Source organism: Muscardinus avellanarius (assembly GCF_963383645.1).
Source record: "Muscardinus avellanarius genome assembly, chromosome: 7".
Lineage (NCBI taxonomy): Eukaryota > Metazoa > Chordata > Mammalia > Rodentia > Gliridae > Muscardinus > Muscardinus avellanarius.
In genome coordinates, this window is record NC_137793.1 from 88,066,401 (window position 1) to 88,091,647 (window position 25,247).

At 47.9% G+C, this 25,247-nt stretch overlaps 1 protein-coding gene across 2 annotated transcripts in view; it reads right to left on the reverse strand.

The window, feature by feature from the left end:
- Positions 1-25,247, reverse strand: part of LGR6 (leucine rich repeat containing G protein-coupled receptor 6) — a gene marked incomplete at both ends in the record, with an annotated part of 124,774 nt that overhangs the window by 9,211 nt on the left and 90,316 nt on the right. For both annotated transcript variants that reach the window (XM_080699270.1, XM_080699271.1), the window contains 9 exons: positions 42-167; positions 2,092-2,163; positions 2,576-2,647; positions 4,044-4,109; positions 5,467-5,538; positions 6,738-6,806; positions 8,650-8,721; positions 8,956-9,027; positions 12,143-12,211. In XM_080699270.1, the coding sequence (XP_080555396.1) occupies positions 42-167; positions 2,092-2,163; positions 2,576-2,647; positions 4,044-4,109; positions 5,467-5,538; positions 6,738-6,806; positions 8,650-8,721; positions 8,956-9,027; positions 12,143-12,211 (690 nt within the window). The remainder of the gene's footprint in view (positions 1-41; positions 168-2,091; positions 2,164-2,575; positions 2,648-4,043; positions 4,110-5,466; positions 5,539-6,737; positions 6,807-8,649; positions 8,722-8,955; positions 9,028-12,142; positions 12,212-25,247) is intronic.

Here is a 25,247-nt window from a genome sequence, read left to right on the forward strand (position 1 = left end):
GGGGGAAATCTACCTAGGTGCAGGGAAAGCCAGGCCCTCACCTCAGTTTTGGGAAACTGTCCTTGGAGAAGGCCTGAGAGAGAGCCAGGTTTCCTTTGAGCTTCAGATGCATCAGGCCCCCGAGCCCGGCCAGGGGCAGAGTAGTCAGCTGGTTGTCTGTCAGGTCCCTAGGACAGTGGATGGCCAGAGTTATTGGCAGTCGGGGGACTGCTGAAGGGGCAGGGCTGTGCGGAGGGTGTGGCAGTGCCTGGGATGGAAGCAAGAGGAGAGGAGCAAAGGGCAGATGATAGGCACAAAGAGAAGACAGTGTCACGTGCTGGGGGAGGAGGGTGGTCCAGAGCTGCCAGAGGCACTATCCATAACTCACTAATTAATTCAGTAAACATTGAGCGCAGCTATGTACCAGGGGGATGTTCTCATTTAATGCTGATGTATCTCAATTTGTAGTTAATAGAGCCCCCTAATCCAGCTCCTGTGCCCAGGTCTGAGTCCCACCAAGGAATCTCTGTCTGTCCCCATAGGGGACCTGCCCCCATTTGCCTCTACCTCCTGCCTTTCCTCTTTTCTTTTAATTTCTTTTCTTTTAATTTCTTTTCTTTTAATTTTCTTTCCCTCTTTTTTCTCTTTCTTTCTTTCTTTCTTTCTTTCTTTCTTTCTTTCTTTCTGAATTGGAGATTAAACTCAGAGGCTATGTACTTCCAAGCTGCATCCTCAACCCCTTTTGGTTTTGAAACAGGGTCTCACTAGGTTTCTGAGTATATCACTACTTGTTGAGGACTGTCCTAGAAACTGCAATCCTCCTAGCTCAGCCTCCCAAGTACTGGGATTATAGGCACGCACCACCATGCCCCGCTTTCCCTCTGCTTTTCTGAGGATACAAGAGGCCAGAGTCAGGGATAGGGCAGAGCTGCCCATCTGGCTACCAGCAGGGATTGGGTCATCCATTCCATCGTGTAGTGCCTGCCTTGTAGCCAGAGGTGAGGACATACGTGATCTTCTACCAGAGACGTATTAGAGGAAGCTGGGGCTCCAAAGCAAACACCACGACCACAGACTGTGCGTCGTGGAAACAGCCCTAGACTGGCAAGCAGGAAACCTGGCACTGCCACCTACTTTCTGTGTAACCAAAGGGAGGCACAAGTCTGCCTGAGTTCCAATGTCCTCATCTTTCAAAGGATAAAAATATCTGCCCTACCTATCTGGCAGGAGTAGAGCAAACAGGAGAGGGAAGACGGAGGTGAGAGTTCTGCATGACTATATCCCAGAGAGCTGCAGCCTGGGGAGGGACTGTGTGCTATCTGGGATCCCTGGGCTCTGGTCCTTGGCTTTGAGCAAGCTTCGCCCGCCCCTGGGCCTTGGAGAAGTCACCTGTGAAGTGAGGGGCTGGGACTGGATGAGCTCTGGGGCCAGGGCTGAATCTAGCCCCACATAATCTTTTTGTTAATCAGCAAAGGACTCCATCTGGGCCCACATGCCTTCCAGATACACAGTGTGGCAGTCGGGCAGACAGGATATCAGCTCCCACCTTGAGCAGGAGCCTTGAGTAGCCCATAACCTGCAGCAGTATGTGTCCACCATATCTGTGGCTCCTTCCAGCCCTGACATAACCACCATGTAGCTCCACCCTGCCTGCTCCCTGTTTATATCCTGTGTAATTTAGAGATCCGGTGCTCCCCAGCTGCCCTGTGGATGGCAGCCCTTAAGAGTAATGCTCAAGCAGGGAACCCCTGACATGGGTATGACCCCTCTTATGTTGAGAAGAAGTTCCAGGCCCACACGCCCTCTTTCATGGTGTGTGTGGAGGATATAAAGGATGGGGGTGGAGGTAGAGCAAGTGGAGGGCTGAGGCTGCCAAAATGTTGCAGAACATGAGCAGATGATGTTCTGGAGCTTGCAAGAGGCTGCCTCTCTGTTTATCCAGCCCTGTAGTCTGTCAAACAGACTGTCAGAATGATTGATTAAGCTGAAGCCCATCTCCTTGGGATGTGCAGTCAAATCTTTAGGCATGGCCCTGATCAGGGGTCACCTCCCTGCCCTTGCTGGCCAGCCCTTGCTCCCTAGCATCCTGAATGAGAGTCAGCGGGCACTTACAGCTTGACCAGGGAGCGCAGGGTGGAGAAGGCCTCAGGGTGGATGGACCGGATAGCATTCCAGCTCAGGTCCCTGTGGGAGAGATTGTGTGATAAGGGAGGACAGAGACAGGTGGAGGGCTCATTGTTCCCAGCCTGGGCTCTCCCTCACAAACTTCCCATCTGACCTGGCCCCAGTAGCAATGACCTTAGCCTTGGGGAGCAGGTACCTGTTGCTGCCCAGCTCCCAACCTGGCTACGGCCCTAGTAGGACATAGTGGCTTGGATCCAGAGATTCATGGCCCTCCTTTTGGGTACTAGCTGGAGAAGGCCTTCTGGATGGGGAGGTACCTTCCCCATGTGTGTGCTGGGGGAAGGGGCAATGGAGCAGGAGGCTTAGAACATGTCCATGTATGCTTAAACCAGACACGTATGCTATGGGTGTGAACCTGGCAGAGGGATGAAGCAGCTCCTCCAGGGCCTTCCCTGGTGCTGTAGGTACTCACAGGGCTTGCAAGGAGCTCAGCTGGCTGAAGGTGTCAGCTCCAATTTCCCAGATGCGGTTGTGTTGGAGGCCGCTAGGGTAGCAAGAGAGGCTGGATGAGCCTGCTAGCTCAGACTCTGGCTCTGCTCCACGCCCCCCGAGCACTGGGAGGAAGAAAGGAGAGCCCCCCACTTCTCCTGGCACAGGAAGAAAGGGCCCAGCCCGCGGATGTCACCAGAATTAAAGGGAGCACAAGGGGATCCGGTTGCCTTGGGTAAGTGGGTCAGGAGACAAAGCCACAAAACCACCCTGTGGCCCAAAAGGGAGTCAGCTTCCAGTGTTCCCACCGGGCCTGGCTCCCAGCCCAGCTGAACTGCCCCATACACCCCCACCGCCGGGGCTTCTCCAGATCCTAGTCCAGCGGCAGAGCGTCGCCCAGCCCTCGGACAGCCCAGTGACTGGCCTGAGCTAAGAAGTAGAGCTCAGGAAACTAGTTGCCTGAATAAGAGATGGACCCTGGGCCTCGGCAATATCAAAGAACCTCCTTCCTTGTCAAGCCAGACAAACAGGACAGACTCCTACATCTTTTCCCTGCCCTAGCCCACAAAGTATTGCCCTGCCTAGGAGCAGGGCACAGATACCTGGAGGCCCATGTAGCCATGCTAGCTTGAGGAAACAGGAGCTGGGAGAACAGGGCTTAGAGAATTTTTTTTTTTGCATATATATATATATAATGGATTGAACCCAGGGACATTCTACCTCTGAGCTACACCCCTAGCCCTATTTGGAAACAGGATTCTCGCTAAGTTGCAGAGAGCCCAACTAAGTTGCTGAGGCTGGCTTAAACCTGCAGTCCTCCTGGCTCAGCCTCCCAAGTACTGGAATTACAGGCATGTGCCACCATGATGGGCTTTTGAGAATTTTTATAGTGATTTTTTTTCCTTGTGGAACTTGAGTTTCATATATGACTGTGTGTGTGAATGTATGTGAGCATACATACACCTGTGTATGTGTCTATGGGTGTGTGGAAAATGAAAGCGCATGAAACGAAGGTGCTTCCAGCTCCTCTGAAGCCTTCCTGTGTCTGGCCCACCAAGTTCCAACATGGCTTTGTCCCTCCACTGCCCTAATCACTACTGCATTCTTCTTATTCTTATTCTTATTCTTTTCAGTGCCGGGGCTGGAACCTGAGGCCTCACACATGTCAGGCAAGTGCTTGCTACACCCTTAGCCCTCACAACTGCAGTTTTGTATTTCTAATCATGCAAAAGGAAGCCCCTTGTGACTCCTTTAGGCAGCAGCTCCTGGGTCTCTCCTCTACTGTGAGTCCCAGGGGCCATATGCAGGCCCCTTTCAAGCTCCCAGCACTAAACTCCAGGTTCAGCAAACAGAGAAGGGAGAAAAGTTTCAGCATGCCCTCGCTGACTACTCCCCTCAGACCTGCCCAGTGTTGGGCATGCATATCTGTTTTCCCTCGCTCCCAAACTCACATTTCCTCCAACTTCTGACACCGGCGCAGGCTGGGCAGCTCCTCAATTTGATTGTGAGACAGCTCCCTGGGGAAGAGAGCAAGGCCAGGGTTGGGTTGGAGCAGTGCTGTGCCAGGACAGGGGCGGCAGGCACAGGGAACAACTGTGGCCGGACCTGTGCTTCCCTGTCAAGTAGCTGGGGTCACAGGCTCTGGACACATCTCCTACCAGGGTACGAGTTTCCTTAGACTTTTCTCCATGTCCCCTTGCTAAGCCCTGCTCTTCCCTGGGCCTGGTTGAGGCTGGCAAGATATTTTTTTTCCAGTGCCTTATTTACCTGAAGGAGCCTGAGAATGTCCTGGGAAGCAGAGCAGGAAGTGGGAGGGGGATGCAGGGCACCAAGAAGCCAGCAAGAAAGATGGGGCCTGCTGAGCAATCTGGCCAATGTCAAACTGAGCCAATGGCTCCTACTGCCATCATTTATGGCTCTGGTGAGGCAGATCGGAGCTGGGACCTTGAGAGTGAAGCTTGCCTGGCATCCTCACCTAGCAGACAAGGAACCTGAGGCCCAGGGCCTCCAAACAGAACCTGCCCAGAGCCAGGGAAACACTGCCAGGTACAGGCAAAGCTGGCTCTAGAGCCCACATTTCAGGACATCCACAGCTCAATGTAGCCATTTTGAGCTGAGGCTATACTCCCTGGTGAAGAGTCTCAGGTGTAAGTTGGAATAAAGGGAGAGAAAAAACTTCCCTCAACTTATTTAATGGCCCATTCAAGTATCTTCACAGTCACAGAGGAATTACATTTCTTTTCTTTTCTTCTTTTTTATACTAAGGATTGAGCCCAGGGGAATTCTACCTCCAAGTTATACCCTCAGCCCCTTTTAATATTTATATTAAAATAAAGTCTCACCAAATTGCGGAGGGCCTTACTAAGTTGCTGAGACTAACTTTGAACCTGTAATCTTCCTGTTTTAGCCCCCGCCCAAGTACTGAGATTACAGGCATGTACCACCACACTGGCTAAATTTCTTATATAAATTAGAATAATGATGTTTTTATTGAGTACTTACTGTATGCTATGTCCTTTATATATATTTTTTAACCTTCACAAATAGACTCCCATTTTATAAATGAGAAGATTGATGTTCAGAGACACTGAACAGTGAATCCAAATTAATACAGCTAGTGAGGGGCAGAGCTGGGACTCAAATACTTCAGGTCTGATTCCAAAGACCATTGTCTTTTTTTTTTTTTTTTTTTTTTTTAATCTTAAACAAGAGAGGACTGCCCAGTCCCTCTTGGGCAGGTTTTCAGCAGAAGCCTAAGTTGCTCCACTCTCCAGAAAGAGATGTGGCCAAGCAGAACAGGAGCAGGTGAGGCCTTGGCTGGGGCATGGGGCAGGGGCGCAAGGCTGAGACTGCTGATGCTGGAGAGCCACTCACAGGACTCGGAGCCGGGGCAGTTGTTGGCACATCCCTGGTGGGAGCAGCCGGATGCCTGCGCGGGTCAGGGTCCTGCGGGGAGAACACAGACAGAGCTGGCACCAGGCCCAGGGCCCTGCCATTCCCAGCCACCCGCCTCCAGCTCTGGACCCAAGACTGTCGTGGGAGGAGAGAGCTGACAAAAGAGAGAAATGGGAGCGACAGGGCAGGGGGTGGGGCTGCAGGGACAGAAAGGAGCAGGCCCTGGCCTCTGAATGCCACACTCCCCTGGGTCTGGAGGGGCTGGGGGAGGGAAATGGGGAGAGAGAGCCCCAGCCTAGGGGCTCTGCTTGGCAGGCAATCCCTGCAGGCCCAGCCCCACCCACCCACCCCGTGGCTCATAATGGTCTCCAGCAACACTGGGCCTTGGGACGGGGACTAAATCTTCTGTGCCCTAAGAGTTTAAAACACCATGGTGGGGAGTAGATTAAAAAGGAGCTCTCATGGAGTCCTGGGAATGAAGCACAGAGTCTGCTCCCTGGGCCTTGGGGGAGGAGAAGAGATGAGAAAGAAAGGAAGGACCCAGGGGCCAGGGTGGAGAGGGTTGTGGGGACAGATGGGAGAATAGGCTTGGCTTGGGCACAGGGTGTCCCAGGAAAGACCCAAGGCCAAGGTCACCCTTGGGGAACTATTACTTCCCTCATGGAAAATTTTCTACATGCCGGCGAATGTAGGGGGAAGACAATAGAGGCACAGAGGAGAGTCCTGGTCCCAGCTCTGCCATGAATGAGCCACGTGACCTGGGACAGGGAGTCAATGTCCTGACGCTTGCTCCAGCTGCTTGCTTGATTGTTTCATCCATTCACTTCAAATGTATTGAGGGCCTACTATGCATGGACACCCCTTTCCTACTCCACAGAATAGAATTACAGAGAATCTGAGAATGTTTTTGTTGGAATTGAGCCTCAGAAAGACAAAGCAGATAGGTTTTCACGACCCCTCTCCCTGTCCTGTGTCTTCATGGCCTGGGGTTAGGAACTCTGAAGTCAGCCATGAAAAATCCAAGCACAGCAAAGAGAGGAAGATCAGGCTCCTCACCCCACCCCATCCTGCTACCCCTGGTTGACTTAGGCGGCACACAGCAGGAGACGGCCATGGGGCCAAGCTGGCAGGGAGGCAGGCCAGAGTGGGGGAGCAAAGGGTCCCCACAGCCTTCCAGGGGAAGGAAGGAGGGGAGGTCCTGGGAATAAAGCTGGGGAGCGGAGCAGGTGGGGGAGAGAGGGTCCACTCACAGGACCTCCAGGCTGGTGGTGCCTTTGAGGTCCGGGAACTCCTGGATGTCAGTGGCGCCATTCAGGGATCTGGAAACAGAGATGACAAGATTTGAGGGGTGAGTCACGCATCTCAATACCTGGGTCTTCTCCCTACTCAGGGACTCTACCTTTTGGGGAAGTGTCATCTTTCCCCCAGCTTCCCTCAAATCAGCCACTCTGGCCCTGGTGCAGGTTAAGCCAGGCTCGACAGGGTCCAACCAGCCATTTTCTGCCTTGGGTTACACTCCCAGACCTATTTTTTATACTTTTTTATTTGGAAAAAGGGTCTCTTAAGCCAGCGCGGCTGCAACCAGCCATTTTCTTAAGTTTGCTCAGCCCAACCCAGCTCAGATGAAGCCGGGGCAACTTCAATATTTAGGTCTCAGTTTGCAGAACAAAACAAGAGAAAACAATAAAAAAAAAAAAGAAAACCCAAAAACCTCATAGACAATCACCTCCTTAAAAAGGTAACAGCTAGAGTACCTTCTAGAAAAGTCTTTGACCGTGGGATGTGCTTATTAGAGCCTGAGATAGGGTCTCCCCTAAGTTGCCATTGACTGTGGCTTTTTTTTTTTTTTTAACCTTCCTGGTCAGTTCTCAGATTGCTTCAGGCTGATAGTTCTCCCTCCCCATGCCCTCCTAACCTAATGAGGACACGGAGCCAGGACACAACAGGTGCACAACAACACTGTGTCACAGACCCGAGGGTGCAGCGTGATGCGCAGCCACGAGCCCAGGATCAGAAGTTAAGGGTCAGCCGGGCCTGGTGGCGCACGCTTGTAATCCCTGCATTCAGGAGGCTGAGACAGGAGGATCGTGGTTTGCGGACAGCCTGAGCTATTACTTAGTGAGGCTCTTTGCAAATCAGTGAGACCCTGTTTCAAAATAAAGAATAAAAAATAGGGCTAGGGGTGTAGCTCAGGTTCCATCCCCAGTAACACACACACACACACACACACACACACACACACACACACACACACACAAGTTAAGGGTCCTAGGTTCGTGAGCAGTTGTACCCAAGTGCTTCAAGTTCCACCTATAAAATGGACCAATAGCATTCACTTTGTTGGGTCGGGACTAAGAAGGACATGAAAATGAAGTGTGTGCTGTGAAGATGCTGGCCCTGTTATTGCTCCTGGCCACAGGAGCTCTTTTGGAAGAAGTGGAACTTGGGGCTGAAGAGTGGGAAAGAGGGAACAAGAAAGTGCCTTCGGGCTAAGTGGTGATGAGGAAGGCCAGTGAGGGCCCACGCGTGTGGGGGACCTGGGACCACTGAGAACCAGCCTCGAGATCACAGCGCATCTGGGAGCTCAGCCCTGTCACCTTTCTTTCAGCAGGAACGTGTGGAATAGCTACTGTGAGTATGATCACATAGAAGAGGCTCCAGAAAACCCCTTGGCTACAGAGAAGGGCCCTCCTCATCCTTTTGAGATCTGGTAAGAAGCCATAGGTCATGGACGTGGAGGGCAGCCATTAAGTCCAGACAGATGTGGGGATAGGGCTGTTAGGCAGAGGCTACAGCCCTGAAGACCATGTCTTAATTTTTTTTTTTTTTTTTTTTGGTGGCACTGGGGGTGGAACCCAGAGGCTTTCTACCTCCAGGCTATACTCCCAGACCTTTTTTTTTTAATATTTTATTTGGAAACAGGGTCTCACTAGGTTGCTGAGAGCCTCACTAAGTAGCTGAGGCTGGCTTCGAACCCGTGCGATCCTCCTGTCTCAGCCTCCCAAGCGCAGGGATTACAAGTGTGTGTCACCACACCCGGCTTAGACCATGTCTTGCATTAGTGTTGTGACTCGCAGGTACGATCTGCAGGCAGAGGCAGGGGGAGCAAGGAGCGAGGAAGGGGGAGGTCCAGGCTGCAGCAACCTTTAGGTACCAACTTACAGCGTGTGCAGTTTAGGCAGGTACTGGAATGCCGACCTTCCCACAAACTGGATTGGGTTATCATAAAAGTGTCTGGAAGAAAAAGACCCAAGCACCGGTTCAGTTTCTTGCCCTTTTCATCTGGGACCAAGGTCGAACTCTGATTCCTTGTCCTCTTGGTGGAGACGCAGGAAAGGAACACAGAGGAAAGCAACCTCTCCCATACCTGCCTCCCTGGTGCTTTCTAGGGCCATTCCTTCTGCCCCCACTCCAGTTCCTGTCCTCCCCCAAACATTCAGCACCAAGACCCATACGAGCAGTACTCACATTGTCTGTAGCAGAGGGTTGCCCATGAAGGCTCTTTCTGGAATAGCCTTGATGTTGTTGTTGTGGAACCCTCTGGAAGACAGCACACAGGAGGCGTGACACAGGGGACTTATGGGGCTTCCTGACAGCTGACTAGACAGGCCAGGAGACCAATAGGATGTCAGCCTGGAGACTCCAGGTTCAGATCCTGCCTGTGAGTTTTCTTCTTTGTTCAGCAACACACCCATCCTTCCCTACCAAGTGAGAGGAGAGCAGGGAGAGGACCCCCTGGGGGCCTGCACTCAGCCTTTTGCTCTGCGTCACCCTTACAGGCACCCTGAGGCCTGCTGCATGTGGAGAGAGCCCAGGTGTGTCCCCACAGAGGAAGGAAGCCAAAGGTATGTGGGACAAGCCAAGGGTATGCGGAAAACAATAGATCTCCCGGGGAGCCCAGGGTGAGGATGGTCCTTAAAGGAAGGCTGGCTTGGCCTCAAGGCCGTGAAACGAAGAAACACAGAAGTATCTACAGCAGCAGGAGGGACAAGGGGCTGAGTTAGTTGCTGAATAACTGTGGGTGGCATGACTGGGCAGTGAGGAATGAGGTACCCAGTTGGGTGCCTGGGGTCTGGAAGCCAAGAACCATGTATTTGGTTACTTAGGAAGAACATTTTATAAGAATATGCTAGCCAGGCATGGTGGCACATGCCTGTAATCTTATTATTTGGGAGGCTGACACAGGAGGATTACAGATTTATGGCCGGCCTTAGCATCTTAGTGAGGCCCTCCACAACTTAGTGAGACCCTGATTTAAAAAAAAAAAAAAAATAGCCGGGCGTGGTGGCGCACGCTTGTAATCTCCACGCTTGGGAGGCAGAGACAGGAGGATCACGCAGGTTTGAAGCCAGCCACGCGGGCTTAAGAGACCCTGTTTCCAAATTTTAAAAAAGTATAAAATAGGTCTGGGAGTATAGCCCGGAGGTAGAAAAGTTTCCAGGAACTCCAGTACCACAATAAATAAATAAATAAATAAATAAATAAATAAAATAAAATAGAGCTGGGGGTATAGTTGAGAGGCAGAATGGCCCTGGGTTCAATCTCCATTACCACAAGTAGAACAGAAAAGAAAAACATGCTAGGTTGAAAATACCCAGTCTGTGCTGAGCAGGTCCTTTTCTTTTCTTTCTTTTTTTTTCTTTTGTTCTCTTCTCGTCTCTTCTTTTTCTTCTCTTCTCTTTTCTTTTTTTCAGTATTGGAGATGGAACCCAGAAGCATTCTACCCCAGCCCTATTTTTTACTCTTTATTTTGAGACAGAGTCTCACTGAGTTGCAAAGGGCCTCACTAAGTAGCTGAGGCTGGCTTTCAACCTGTGCGATCCTCCTGTCTCAGGCTCCCAAATGCTGGGATTACAAGTGTGCGCCACCACGCCCGGCTTGAGCAGGTCATTTTCATTGTTTTTTTTTTTTTTTTTTTTTTTTTTTGTTTGTTTTACCAGAGTTTCTGGCTTCCCTCTGTGCATCCAAGCCTCTGCTCTCCTCTCTCCTCCCACCACCCTGGCTCACTAGGATTTTTTAAACACTTCCTGGTGCTAAACCAGCCTCTGAGGGATTGGGAAGTAGGGGCTCTGTCCTCAAGCAGCTTTCTTTCACTAGATGGTAGGTAGATAGAGAGAGGACAGATGGATAGATAGATAGATTGATTGATTGAAGAGAGAGGTGGCTGGCTGGCTGGATAGATATATAGACAGGATGGATATATATTCTTTATACAGAGGTGGGAGAGATGTGGACATATAGAGGATAGATGGACAGATGTATAGGTAGGTGGGTAGAGATAGATATTGATGGATGGTGGATGGATGAATGGATGGATGGGTAAATAAATGGATGGATGGATGGATGGATGGATGGATGGAGAGAGAGAGAAAAAAAAGAGATAGAAAGGTGGATATATATATAGGTGGATAGATAGATTTGGATGGATAGACACATGGACGCACACACTCATACAGGCATCTGCCTTCTCCTGCTAACTTGGGTGTCTCTCTCTTAATGTTTTGTTATTTCCTGTCCCCATGCCTTGACACATCCTGTTTCCTCCATACCCTCTTGATTGACCAAATATCATGGTTCTTTTATGTGTCAGGTTAAGAGGGAAAAAAAAAATCAAACCTTGCTGACCCATTGGCAGTGGGGGACTTCTACTAGTTTCTCCCTTAGAGGCTTTCTTCCAGCTGCTCAGCTACTGCTTCTCTGCTACCTACACTTGACACTTATACCTTCAAACTTCTAAAAGAGGAGAGGAAGGGAGTGTGTAGGTGGTGCTATAGATCTTAGGTGGCAGTTTGAACTGTGAAGATGCTGAGCTGCCTGAAAGCTTGGGACTCGTTTTACAAACCTTCAGGCCCAGTTAATTCGACTCCAGTCCAGCTGTATGCTAGGCCTCTTAGGTTCGAGAAAGCCCCCTTCCAACAAGGTGGGTCCTTCCACTGATCACTGCTCTGCCAGATCTGCCTCCCACTGGGATCTGTGCCTGGACATTCTGCTGTTTGAAGTGTTTTCTTACCCACCTCCCCACCCCTGCTATCACTGCCACCTGAATCCCACTCATCCTTCAAGATCAATCTCAGGATGGCTTAATCCACAACAGTCTTTGTTACTCTGAACTCCCATGGTCATTTTAGTGTGCTCCTTTGTATTGTTGACAAGGCTGAAGGACCCCTGAGCAGGACCCATGTCTACCTTATCCTTTGTGTTTGGCACCCAGCACACAGCTGGGCACAGTGAGTTCTCAGTTTATGCTCAAATAGAGTAACAATCACTGGCTGTGGGGAACCTGAGTCAACTTCTCAGTCCTTCTAGGGACAAGATGCTGAGGAGTCATCTCAGTCCCCAGGGCTTCTCTTCGTTCTTTCTGAACACAGCCCAACTAAGGCAGGGACAGTGCCAGGCCCAGTCTACAAGAGATGCTATGTGTCTTCCCAGGCTGGAAAAGCCCTGGGCCCATGACACACCTCCAGGAAATGCTCAAAGCCAAGCTAATGAGGCCTGTGACTACTTAGAGCTGCCTTGGGGCTGAGAGGGCTGGCAGCCACAGCGTTTACAAGGGCCACAGGGGCTGAGGAGCTGAGGGCATGAGCGACGGCCAGGCTGGCTTCAGCCCCTGCCCTCAGGAGGAGAAGACACCGCAGAAACCATCAGAGGAGCTTACAGTTCCTGCAGTCTTCCCAGGGTCCGGATGGCCACGGGGAACTCCTGTAGCTCATTATAATTCAGGTCTCTGGAATGGAAAGCAGAGCTGTCATTAGCACAGGGCCTTAACAGGCATGTCAGGGTCCCTGAGAAATGGAAACTTGGCTCTGGGATTAACCAGAGAGATGGGTTTTCCAATCTGTTGGATCCAGCTGCCAATGCCTGGAAACACATTTTTGGAATGTTTGTACTCCATCTCTATCCCACACATCCTCAGGCTCAGAGCCTTCCTGGCAGCAGAACTGTTTGGAATGGGGGACACACTTCAGGGGTGTGGATACCACTCCCCTCAGAATAGGCTCCATGACTTTGGAGACATTAGAAGAAAGGGGAGGAGAAAATGGATGATTATTTGTTTGTTTGTTTATTTATTTATTTTTGGTTGGTACTGGGGATGGAACCCAGGGCCATTCTACCTCCAAACTACACTCCCAGCCCTATTTTTCATTATTTATTTATTTATTTATTTATTTATTTATTTATTTATTTTTGCAATACTGGGATGGAACTCAGGGACATTCTACCTCTGAACAACACCCTCAGCCCTATTTTTTATTCTTTACTTTGAAACAGGGTTTCACTGAGTTGCAAAGGGCCTCACTAAGTAGCTGAGGCTGGCTTCGAACCTGCACAATCCTCCTGTGTCAGCCTCCCAAATGCTGAGATTACAAGCATGCGCCACCATGCCCAGCTTTATTCTTTATTTTGAAACAGAGTCTAAGCTGTGGAGGGCCTCACTAAGTAGCTGAGGCTGGTCTAGAAACCAGATCCTCCTGTTTTAGCCTCCCAAATGCTGGGATTACAAGGGTGCGCCACCAACGCCTGGCCTTTACTCTTTATTTTGAAACAGAGTCTCACTAAGTTGCAGAGATGGGGTGAGCTTTAGCATCTTGTTCCTTTCTTGATTACAGAAAATTCTTATTGTCTTCTACAAAAATGAGCAGTACTTTTTATCTTTGGATGATGGCATGACCACTAATCTTTATTTTCTCTTATTCTTTTCTGCAATTCTCATTTGTGTAATCAGAAAACAATAAAGACAATTTTTTTTTTTTTTTTGGTGGCACTGGGGTTTCTGGAAGCCCTTCTACCTCCGGGCTATACTCCCAGACCTGTTTTTATACTTTTTTATTTGGAAACAGGGTCTCTTAAGCCAGTGCGGCTGGCTTCGAACCTGCGTGATCCTCCTGTCTCCACCTCCCAAGCGCAGGGATTACAAGCGTGTACCACCACTCCTGGCAATAAAGGCAATTTTTAAAAGGGATAGCAACACAACTTGGCAAGGAGGTGGGGAAACAAGCCTTCTCATAAACTACCAGTGAGGATTTAAATGTGGACAACATTTTAGAAACAATTTGACAAGTTGGGCATGGTGGCACAGGCCTGTCATCCCAATATTTGGAAGGCTGACACAGGAGGAGTGACTTGAACACAAGTTCAAGGCAAGTATCAGTAACTTAGTTAGACCCTGTTTCAAAATGATTAATAAAAAGGGCTGGAGGTATAGCTCAGAGGTAGAAGGCCCCTAGGTTCAATCCCCAGGAGTCCCCCTAACACATACAAACAAACAAACAACAAAACAAAAAGAAACAATTTGACAACCTCTTTTCAAAATAAAAGATCCATACTCAGGTCCTCCAAATTAAGAATTACCCTACAGACAAATCTGTAACCATGTGCAAAGATATCTATAAAAATACTCATAATAGCAGTGTGTGTGTGTGTGTGTGTGTGTGCGCGCGCGCTGGGGACTGAACCTAGGGGTACTTTACCTCTGAGCAATTCCCCCAGACTTTTTTATTTTGAAGCAGGGTATTGCTAAGTTGCTGAGGCTGGCCATCAACTTGGGATCCTCCTGTGTCAGCCTCCCAAGTTCTGGGATGGTAGGCCTGTGCCACTGTGCCTGCCCAGCTTCAGAACAGTATTGGTTAAGCAACAGGAGCCAAATGTTGACCCTGAAGTGATCATGGTTTCACTCCTTGGAATATTAAGGGGCCTCTGTGTTTGTGCCCTTGGTGGTAATGACAGGACAGAGAAGAAGGAGAGAGGTGGGAGAGGCCCAGCACAAATTTGATTTTCACTGAGAATGACTTGGAATTTTGTATGAAGAATAGAAGATGTTCCAGAGGTGAACTGCAGAAAGAAGGGGATTTTTGAGTTTGAGGTGACAGTGAAGAGTTGGGAAGTAGAGTCACAGAGGTTTTCTAGAAAGTTTTGCTCTGTTATGGGATGGGATTCCTTCTCTGTTAGTGCTAAGATAGGCTTCAGAGAGGTAGAAATTTTCAGAATTTTAAGATTAACTTTGGTTTTACCAGTAGCCAGTGAATTAGCCCTGTGTGGAAATGTGTCTGATTTTGTGTGTGGGGGGGGAGATCTTGATGCCTATAAAACTCTGTTGCTGAGGTACACAGTCCTAGATTTTGGAATGGGGGGGTCAGTCTGGTGTCCCTCTCGAGCCTCTTACATGGACCCCAGCCCATCTTCTCAGCCTTTTAAAGTCATCTAATGGCTGTCCTATACCAGGGCAGGGGACCACGTAGAGGTCCTTTAATTAGATGACTTGGCAGGGTTTCATGGATAAATATCATGTTAACACAAAGATAATGATAGGCTCCTCTACATGACAGGATCATTACACTTAATAGACCACAGGTAGAGCCAGGAACCCAGCCCAAGGGCCAGAGGAACAGTGACAAGTGTCTGGCAGCCAGTGGGCTGGATAATTGTCTCCCTCCATATGCACACTAATTACCTGATTACCCTTAGACTGCCCTGGTGATCTTGAGTAATTACAGCATAAAACCCTTTTACACTGCTCTGCTCTGCTCCATTCCTTAGTAGGGCAAATACCTTGGCCTCCCAGATGACATATGTTGATTCTCTTTCAGAGATGCTCCCAAAGAAGGCAAGACTCTGGTCAAACTGAGGCCAGAATGTGGACAGTGCACTTTGTGTGAAATAGAAGTACTGGAGTTGGAAGCCGGGGGAATATTTTGAACTCTGGGTTTCCTGGAGTTCTACCAGGGGCTGCAGAAGATGCCTGGAACATCAGGTCAGGAGAGTTGAGGATACAGAATGCAGAGATGAAGGAGATGGACACTTCTTGCTGTTAAATTGCACAAATGAGTCACCTTCACATCTCAGTGTTTTAAAATCAGATGTCCCCCTTTTAACTCAGATCCGCAGCACTAGGAACTTCCCACTCTTGCTCAGGGAGAACTACATTTCCCATAGATAGTCTAGACATATCTTAATTCAAATGCCTTAATTCTGGATTATTTACTCAAATATAAAGAAGTGCCTTGGTGGCCTCAGGGCCTTGGCTTGTTTTCCATCTGCCTAGAATGCTTTCCCCACAGACGTTATATGGCTACTCCCTCACTTCACTTGGCTCTCTCCACAAGTTACACCTCATCAGAGAGCCTCTTCTTGCTACTTCATTTCAGATAGAACACTCTGTCACGCTCTAATCCTTTTCACTGTGTGCTGGACTAAAAGTAGCCACAAATCCTTTGCGGATATTCCTATCAACAAGTTGCATCTCGGCCAGACATGGTGGTACACATTTATAATCCCAGAACTTGGGAGGCTGAGAAGGAGGATCACAGGTTTGAGAACAGCCTCCACGATGTAGCAAGACTCTCAGCCACCTAGTGAAATGCTATTTCAAAACAAAAAATAAAAAGGGCTGGTGGTGTAGCTCAGAGGTGGAACATCACCGAGTCCAATCCCTAGTAGCATCTCCCACAAAACATCTTACCTGGGTGTGGTGGTATACTGTGTCATTACAGTACTTGGGAGGCTGAGACTGGAGGATCATGGCCTAAGGTCAGAGTTGGCAATTTAGTAAAACCATCAGCAACTTAGTGTGACCCTGTTTCAAAATTATATTAAAAAAAAAAAAAAGCTGGGGCTGCAGCTCAGAGGTTGAATGCCCCTTGGTTTAACCCCTAGTAGCAAAAAAGTAGCATCTACTTTGTGAATGGCATTAACCAACAGAATGAGGTGGAAGGACACAGTGTGGCCTGTTCCTATGTCACAAGAGCCTTTCAGTCTCTGTCTTTGCAATCTTGAAACACTCCATATACGTCCAGGCTAGATTCTTGAATGATGAGAGCCGTGTGGAGAGAAACACCGGTCAAGAGCCGGCAGCAAGGCCCCAGACAGGTGAGTGAGGCCATCCTAGGCCCCTAGCCCTAGCTCAGCCTCCAGATCACGGCAGCCTTCTCAGTAAGCTAGGTGAGAGCGAGGGGTGAGGCTGTCCCAACACAAAGACTACCAGGGGAGCCCAGTAAGCCACAGATTCAGGAGGAATAATGTGGTGTTGTTTTAAGCTGCTAAGGTTTGCAGGGATCTGTTATATAGCTATAGATAATGAGATATCCTGTTTTCTTTGCCTTCATAAAACTTATTGCCACCTGGCATATATTCATTTTCTTCCCACTCAATCAGAATGAAAGCTTCTTAAACATAGGAACTTTTTGTCTCATATTCTAAACTCCAAAATAACACCTGGCACAGAGCAGGAGCTTAACGAATACTTGCTAAATGAATAAATGAAAAGCTCTAAATAAACTGATTAATAAAAAACATTAGCCAGGCTCACTGGCACCTTCCTGGCATCTCAGTACTTGAGAGGCTGAGACAGGAGGATCACAGGTTCAAGGAAAGCCTCAGAAACTTAGTGAGACCCTCTACAATATAGAAAGACTCTATTTAAAAAAAAATGGCTGGGGGGGGGATGCAGCTCAGAGTTAGAATGCTCCTGGATTTAATCCCTAATACCAAAATTAAAAAAAAAAAACATTGATGAACTCTAAAGAGAACCTAAGATACTTAAGGGTATATCATTGATATTGTGAGGTTGATGTCAAAATAATGCAAGGTAGTCCTGAGTGACACTATTAGGAACCATGGGATGGGTCCCATGTGGCTTTGCTATCATTGGCTCCTTACACAGTTCATTGGACTCATGCCCTGGATGCCAGATTGAGTGGCTACAGCCCTCCTTAGCAGATTCTGGTCAGGAATTTTGCCAGAAGTGGACTAACAGTCAGTGGGAAAAGACATGTGGCAAAAGGCATGTGAACTAGATGGCTATTTTTGTAAAGAAATGTGGGAGAAAAAAATTATACAAATGTCGAAAAGAATTCTGCAAGCTCCATGGCAGCAAGGTGACCTGAATTTTCCCATTTGGATGTTGACACAGATTTGATGACCTGAGTAATGGCCAAAGCTCTGCTTCATTTGGTACTTGGTAGATATAATCTCTGGTTCTAATCATCCAGAGATGGAGTCTTTGTAAGTCTCTCTGCCCTTGATGAATTCAATTTAGGTAATCAGACATTTGTTTCCAAATGTCCCCAAACACACAATGAATTATGTTGGGTAAAGTGGAAGGTAGAAAGATGGCTTAAAAACCATTCCTGTCTAGACCAACACATAGGATAGGGAGGTGAGTTCCCTTGCCATGATGTGGTAGATCCTGGAGGAGACAAAGTATCAGGACCATGGGAGGCAACGGTGATCGCAAGTGTATGGGAAGATCAGGGGAGCTTCATGGAGATGTAATATTTGAACTGGGTCTTGATGGTAGGGCTGGGTTCCAATGGGAAGGAATGAGTAGATCAAGCAAGGAGAGCAGGTCATAGAGGAAGTGAATGTTTTGGAACTGTGTTTGGAGAAGAGCAAGTGGTACCATTTGGATGGAACAAAGGACAGTATTTGGAGGTAAGGCCGAGGGCTCTCTCTTGAACTGCTGTATATGTTCTTACTGGGTGTCCCTGCCTTCAGCCATCCATGCAATGGCATTGGTTGGGCAATGACTATGTGCCAACTACTAGGTGCTTTAGCTGAATGATCTCAAGCCTCACAACAGCCTTAATAGGTAAATACTTCATTTTTCAGATGAGGAAAGTGAGATACAGAGAGAGTAAATCAGCCACTCAGTCACACAACTAATATATGGTGGCAGAGACCACTATCTTCTAAAAAACAAAACACCTTTCTCTATAAGTGTGCTGTCCAGTACCATAGTTATGAGTTACTTGTGGTTAATCACAAGTAAATAAAACCAAAACTCCACTTTTCAGTTCTACTAGCCACACTAGGCATTCAATAACAACATGTGGCTAGCTTCTATGATACTAGAAGCACAGATGTAGAATATTTCTATCATTGTAGAAATGTCTATGGTTAGCACTATCCTATCATAACAGGAGAAATAGCCAGGAATGTAGCTAGAGTATATTTCCCAACCTGCCTTGCAGTAGGTGTGGCCACATGACTCAGTTTGCACCCAAGAAGGTGGGCAGAAGTGGTGAATGCTACTTCTACTCCAGGGTTTATAAAATTGCCAGCCTGTCTTCACCATAGTCTCTGTACCCCTTTCACCAGCTAGACGCCAAAAACAATGAGGCCCTGAGGATGGAAAAAAGCCAAGAAATCAGGTTCCTGAGTCACCACATGGAGGAGGGCCACCCGCCAAGAAGAAACACCCTCCTGGGACTGTTACATGATCCAGAAATAAACTTCTATTGTGTTTGAGTCTTATACATGTTTTGGTCTATTTGTGACGGTAATTTAGACTACCGTAACTAATTCAGTGTCACAGCTAGGACTTGAACCCTGGCAATTGGAGATGGAGCTCAGACTCTTTGCTATACATGTCTTCCAGAAAGAGCTCTTTTAAAAGCAAAGTGGACCCTGTCACTCTCCTACACGGAAGAATCTGAAAAGCCTTCTAGAACAAAGTTCGAATTCCTCAACGGGACCCACTGCTCTTAACCAATCTTTCAGCTTCATCTGCATTTCAGCCCTCTTGTATTTTCACACTCTTGGATATTTACTTGGACCACTTCTGCCCTCATCCTGAAATGCCCTTTCCCCACATCCTCAGCTACTGAAATCCTAGTCACCCTTTGAAGTTGGGCTCAGGCATACCTTTCTCCATGAGTCCAACCTCATCCCTGCAGTTAGAATGAATTACTCATTCATTCTCCCTGCATTTTTCTGGTGTTTTCTTCCTCAGTGTGCATAGCCTGAGACTGGTAATGACGAGGTGGTAGTAATAACAGTGATGACTACGTGAGGGCCATGACTCAAGGTGACTTATATGTAATATATTAGTTCATTTAACTCCCACCATGCCAACCTACTATCATTACCTCCATTTTGCAGATAAGAAACTGAGGCACACAGACCGTCACTTAGCCACAGTTCCACATCTTGTAATGGAAGCGCCCAGGTGGTTCAAGTCCAGAGTGGAGCTATCCACATGCTTATTGTCTCCCCCATGAGACAAGATGTTTGTCTAGGCCAGAAGGCAGATGGGTTCGCTGTTGAATCCTCCATAGTCCAGACACAGGGCCACATACGTGAATGATCATTGTCGAGGACTATCAGGTAAACCCGATAGATAAGGCCCCAAGATGGGCTCCTTTTAGCCTGGCTAGCTGCTTTGAGGCAGGGTCATGGCCCTTTGAGATCTGACTCTAACATGGAGTCTCTTGGCAACTGTAGGGAAGACCTCTGCTGGTAAAAGGTTCAGTCTGATTCTTCTACTGTCAATGGTTTATGATGCCCTAAACTTCAGCTGGAAGGCTGGTCCACGGCTTTATAATCTGTTACCTCTGAGAGGCCCCCAGGATCAGCCAGAAGCCCAGCAAGAGTTCATTGTTCAGTCTGCTGATCCCAGAAACTAGAAGAAGATGGGGAAAGGCTGAGATTAAACAGAAGCCTTTCCCAACTCCAGATAAAGTTCAGCCTGGAAGCATGTCCGTAGCTAATCCCTCCCTTCATATGCTTAGCTGTTGCCAGCCAAATCCAATCAAAACTGATGGTAAACCCTTGCAATTGGTCAAAGTGCTGAAAAGGCAGCCCACGCTCTAAGTTGCTCAGGGACCTGCATCCCTAGTTCTTTCCTTTTGAGTCAGTTGTGCAAAAATGGCTAGCTTCTGAGATCTTTGGGGAGCCTCACTGTGGGCCAGCAGACAAAGCAGGCAACATTTTATAGCCATCTTGTAATAACAATTATTCTTGTTAGTGATGAGGAAAAATGGACTTGAAGGAAAAAGGTAAATTACTGCAAGTCCCAGAGTCAGACCTTGAACCCTGCCCTCTTAGCTCCTGGTTTAAAACACGTTCTATACTCTCCAGAGTTGGATCCTGGCTAGATTAAAAACAGCGGGATTGCCGGGCGTGGTGGCGCACGCTTGTAATCCCCGCGCTTGGGAGGCAGAGACAGGAGGATCGCACAGGTTCGAAGCCAGCCGTGCTGGCGTAAGAGACCCTGTTTCAAAAATATAAAAATAGGTCTGGGAGTGTAGCCCGGAGGAAGAAGGGCTTCCAGGAACCCCAGTACCACCAAAAAAAAAAAAAAAAAAAAAAAACAGCGGGACTAAGAAAAAAGTTTTAGGGAGAATGGGAAAGAGGATACATGGAGGAGGAAGGTTCTGCAGTAGTTCCTTTAGGTGCTTATAAAAGCTTGTCAAAGTCAAATGATTATGACTTAGGCTTTTGTGTGTTATTTGTGTTAGTGCAGAAGTTGTTGGTCTTCTGTAGACCAACAAGATTGCCTTGAATAAGTCACTTGACTTGCTTGTTTCTTCACCTGCAAACAGGGACACCATTATAAGAAGTCTGCTCTGTTGAGCTGGTTCAGAGACTGGCACAGGGATGCCCAAATAATGCAGCTTCCTTTCCCCTCTTTCTTTCACTAGACATTGCCTACTGGAACATACACTTCATTCATTAGACACTCTAATAGTAGGCATGCAAGTTGGTCTATCTATGTTTCACAGCAATTAAGAAAGATGAATATCATTAATTGGGCTTCCACTTACATTTTTATTCTCAAGGCTAATATTTGTGTTTATTACCAGATCACAGATAAGGGCATTTGGGGGAATGTGGGCGAGCTTAGCTTTACAGTGTGAAACACAAAACATGGAATTTTCTGATGGAGGGTAAACTCGGAACCACTTTTATCTCCCAAAGGCTTGGAACAAAGGCAAGCAAGCACAATGAAGACATGTCTTAATTGCTCTTCCCCTACTGCAGACAGAGCCTCTGTCTTGAATCTGACTCTTCGTGCTTGGGGCAGATGTCTTGGAAAGCCAGGAACCAGCAAACACTTTATGACTAATAGCATTGTTTTACCTTCTAAACAACCTACATAAAAGGCCACCCATTAATAAATGCAGCAATTAGTAAAATTGTCATCAGCTTCTATTGAGAGGTATAGACACACCCTCCTTCCCTCCACCTACACTTTCTTCCTTGCCAGAGAGAACATTCAGAACATACCCGAAGCAACAGCGTGCTGATTTTAATGAAATTGCGGGTCTCTGATATGGAGATTATGTGTTGCCCTGCCCTAATGAAGCACCTGGAATCACAGAAGCCTAGAATTGGAAGGGAGATAAAAGGTAACAGATTAATCAGCCCCCACAGCAGGAATCAACTCAGAGATTCCAGTCGGCTGGGGATCCAGTTTCTGCGTTCACTGTTTAGTGCGACTGCTACAGACTGAATAATGCTTCCCCAGCCTGAGCTAGAGGGTCACCCGGTCAGCTGAAGTCCATAAAACACACACTTATTTTCCATAGGGAACCAGCACCTTCCACCCAAATTCCTCCCCAGTTCTTTGAATCATGTATTGTAGACACTTCACTTCTGCACCTCCCTCTCCAGCAAGGCTCTTGTCACTCATAGGACAGAATACCAAAACAAAACAAACATGTGACGCTCAGGCTGGGTGTGGTGGCACTCACCTGTATTCTCAATAGTCCGGAGACTGAGACAGGAGGATTGTAAGTTCAAGGTCAGTCTAGACTACATAACAACTTAACCAGACCCTGTCTCAAAAAAAAGAAAAAAAAAATTAAAAGGCAGGGCTAAGCCAGGCGTGGTGGCGCATGCTTGTAATCCCAGTACTTGGGATGCTGAGACAGAAGGATCAAGGTTTGTGGCTAGCCTCAGCTACTTAGTAAGGTCCTTTGCAACTCAGTGAGACCCTGTTTCAAAATAAAAGAATAAAAATAGGACTGACTGGGACTATAGCTCTGAGGTAAAATGCCCCAGGTTCCATCCATCTCCAGTGCTGCAAATAAAATAAAATAAAATAAAATAAAATAAAATAAAATAAAAGGCAGGGCTGGAGTTATGGCTCAGAGGTAGCACACTTCCCCAGGATTGCAAAACAAAAACAATGATAACTGGAACAGGACCCAGTCCTCTGGGCATGACCAAATCTCTGTGGACGGCCTGGAATGCCAGGAGCTCATTAATGCAGGGGACCTAATGGCTCTGAGGTGCTCCTGGCTACAGCAAAATGTGACCTGAGGATCTGTCCTAGGGATCTCAAATTGCTGGTCTAGCATTGGCCCCAGGCTTGCATGAAAGTGATGTTTGAGGTTGCCCCAGGCCAGGGCTAAGGGACCATAGCAGTGGTGTGGCCCATGTCCAGAGCATTTCTCTAAGTTAGAGCATGGGACATCTGTGCGAGCTTTTGGGCTGAGAGAGGACTGGCCAGTGCACACTGAAGTCTAGAGTTCAGGGGGAAAGGTCTGGACTGGAGACACCAGCAACTACATGGCACTGAAAGCCATGAGAACCCAGAGGAAAGAGTGTAGACAGAGAGCCCTAGAGCACGCCAAGATGTTGAGGGGTTAGGGTGATGAGCTAAAAAATGCTGGGAAGAGTATTTAGTGATAAGTCTAAAAGAACTTTCTGGCCTGGAACCTTTTAGTCTCTGCAATAGCAGGGGCTGCATTTTTTGTTGTCTGTAAACTTTCCCCAGTGCCTAAAACAGTGGTCTGGAACATGCTAGAAGTTCAATAATTATTTATGGAATGAGTGATCTAAAGTCATAACAGAAAAGAGAGTGGCAATAATTGATTCTCCTCCTCCTTATGATATACAAGGACCAGACCTGGACTTCCATGGTGTCTGCTATGGATACTTGGCCAAGTTCTCCACCCCTTTAACCCTCCTCCCCTCTCCATTCCAGACCAGCTGACTGGGGTGCCTGTGGGAGGAGGAGTGGGTGTGGGAGTTCAGAGTGGAGGTTCTGGCCCCATTTCCCACAGGGAGGAAGAGGCAGAAGTGACAGGAGCAGCGACCTCGGCTCCCCCCAACACCATGGCGATGGGAAAGGGAATGTTGTACTAGGAAGAACTATTAATAACTCGTCGTGGTCACGGAACACAAGGCAAACTCATTGGGCAGCTCAATTTTCTGCCTGTTAAAAGTCATTAGTGGTTCTGTGGGGAAGCTGGAAAGAAAAAGGTTTTATATGGAACAATAAATTCCTCTATAAGCCACAAAACCCCACAAATTTGCAGCTAATAAACCCACAAATGTAAGATGATTAAGAACTGGAGAGAAAAGAGCGCCTCGATTCTCAGTCTCGGGAGGCGGTCTGGTCTGAGGAGGCTGACACCAGGCCAAGGGCAGAGCATCCTGCCTTCTCATCTCACCTCTTAATTAGCCGGGTGACCTTGGATGAGTCAGCCATTAATTGCCTCAGTTTCCCCATCTGTAGCACAAGGAGATACACAATTCCTGCCTTTTCTTCCTTGAGCAGTGGTTGATGCGCAGAAGAAATGGGATAAGAGATGAGACAGAATTTGAGGACAAAAATTTCGAGTTTTCCTACCTGCTGGGAATTATTATTAGCTCAGGGATGGGTCAAGTGATCAGCACTTGCCCTGAGATAAGAGGGTAAATTGGCAAGAGTCGTCTATCCATTTGCCTGTTCCCAGAACGGTAGCTATAGTAGGTTGACCTGTCATCCCGTTCCCCAAAATATGCCCAAGTCCTAACCCCTGCTGTCCATGAATGTGACTTTTTTTGGACAGAGAACTTTTGCAGAAAGAATTTAGTGAAAAATCTCAAGACGAGATCAGCCTAGGTTAACAGAACAGGTCCTAAATCCAATGACAAGTATTCTCATAAAATGAGGAGACACAGATAAGAAGGCGTTGTAAACATGAAGGCAGAGGTAGAAGGATGGGCCTGCAAGCCAAGGATCGCCAAGGATTGCCTGCAGCCATCAGGAGCTGGGAGCGAGGCCTGCAGAAGAAGCCAACCCTGCCTGCAGCACCTCGACTTCGCCCTTCTGACCTCTAGATCTGTGGGAGAATAGATTGGTGTTTTCTTAAGCCACCAAGTTTGTGGTCGTTTGTTATGGCAGCCACAGGAAACTAATACAGTAGCCGAGGTCTGGCTGCCTGGGAATTTCCACTCACCCTATAGAGGAAATGAGTCGCAGCAAGAGCTGCCGCGAAATGACCACTCTGGGTAAAAAAGCTCCCTGCCACCTTCTGACATATCCAGCGTTACATGGGAAGACAGGAGAGAGAAAGCCAACATAAACGAAACACTATGGTGTTCAGGCACTATGTGAAATTATCTAATGTAGTCCTTGCAATAGTCTTTGGGATTATAAAATATCATCGTCATTTTCTGCTTGTGGAAACCCAGGCTCTTGAGAGGCAAGGTGATTTTCAGGTCACATGTGGGTAGCAGAACCAGGATTTGAACCCAGGTCGGCCAATTCTAGTCCAATTCTTGATCTTCCTCATGATGTTCTGAGCCCTAGGGGAACCTCAGTGGGGATCCTCCTGGTGTTCTCTTCCAGATGAAAGGCTGACCGTCAGGCCCAGGAGTGAGGACGGTTGGCCAGATTCTTTCAGGGCCAAGTCTGAGCCAGCTGAGTGTGAAACCTGTTGGTATTTGTGGTTTCAATGACAAAGAGACAGGAGAGTATTTTGGGGGGGGGGGCATAACTGCTGTTGGAATAAAAACATTCCATGGGAGTGGATCTGGGTCATTCTGTCACTGGAGGAGGTTTGACATGGAACGTACAACTTTGTATTATGAGGGGGAATTCTATGAATTCCTGCCCTGCCCTCCTCTCCTCCTAGACCCCTGTTGAATGCTGGTCCTGATTTAGAGAAGAAGCTGGGGCCAGGAAGTTTCTGTTCTCACTAAGGCCCCAGGCTCTCCTCCAAAGGGAAACGTCCAGCCAGCACGGGGCTCCAGCCGGGACTGATTTGTTT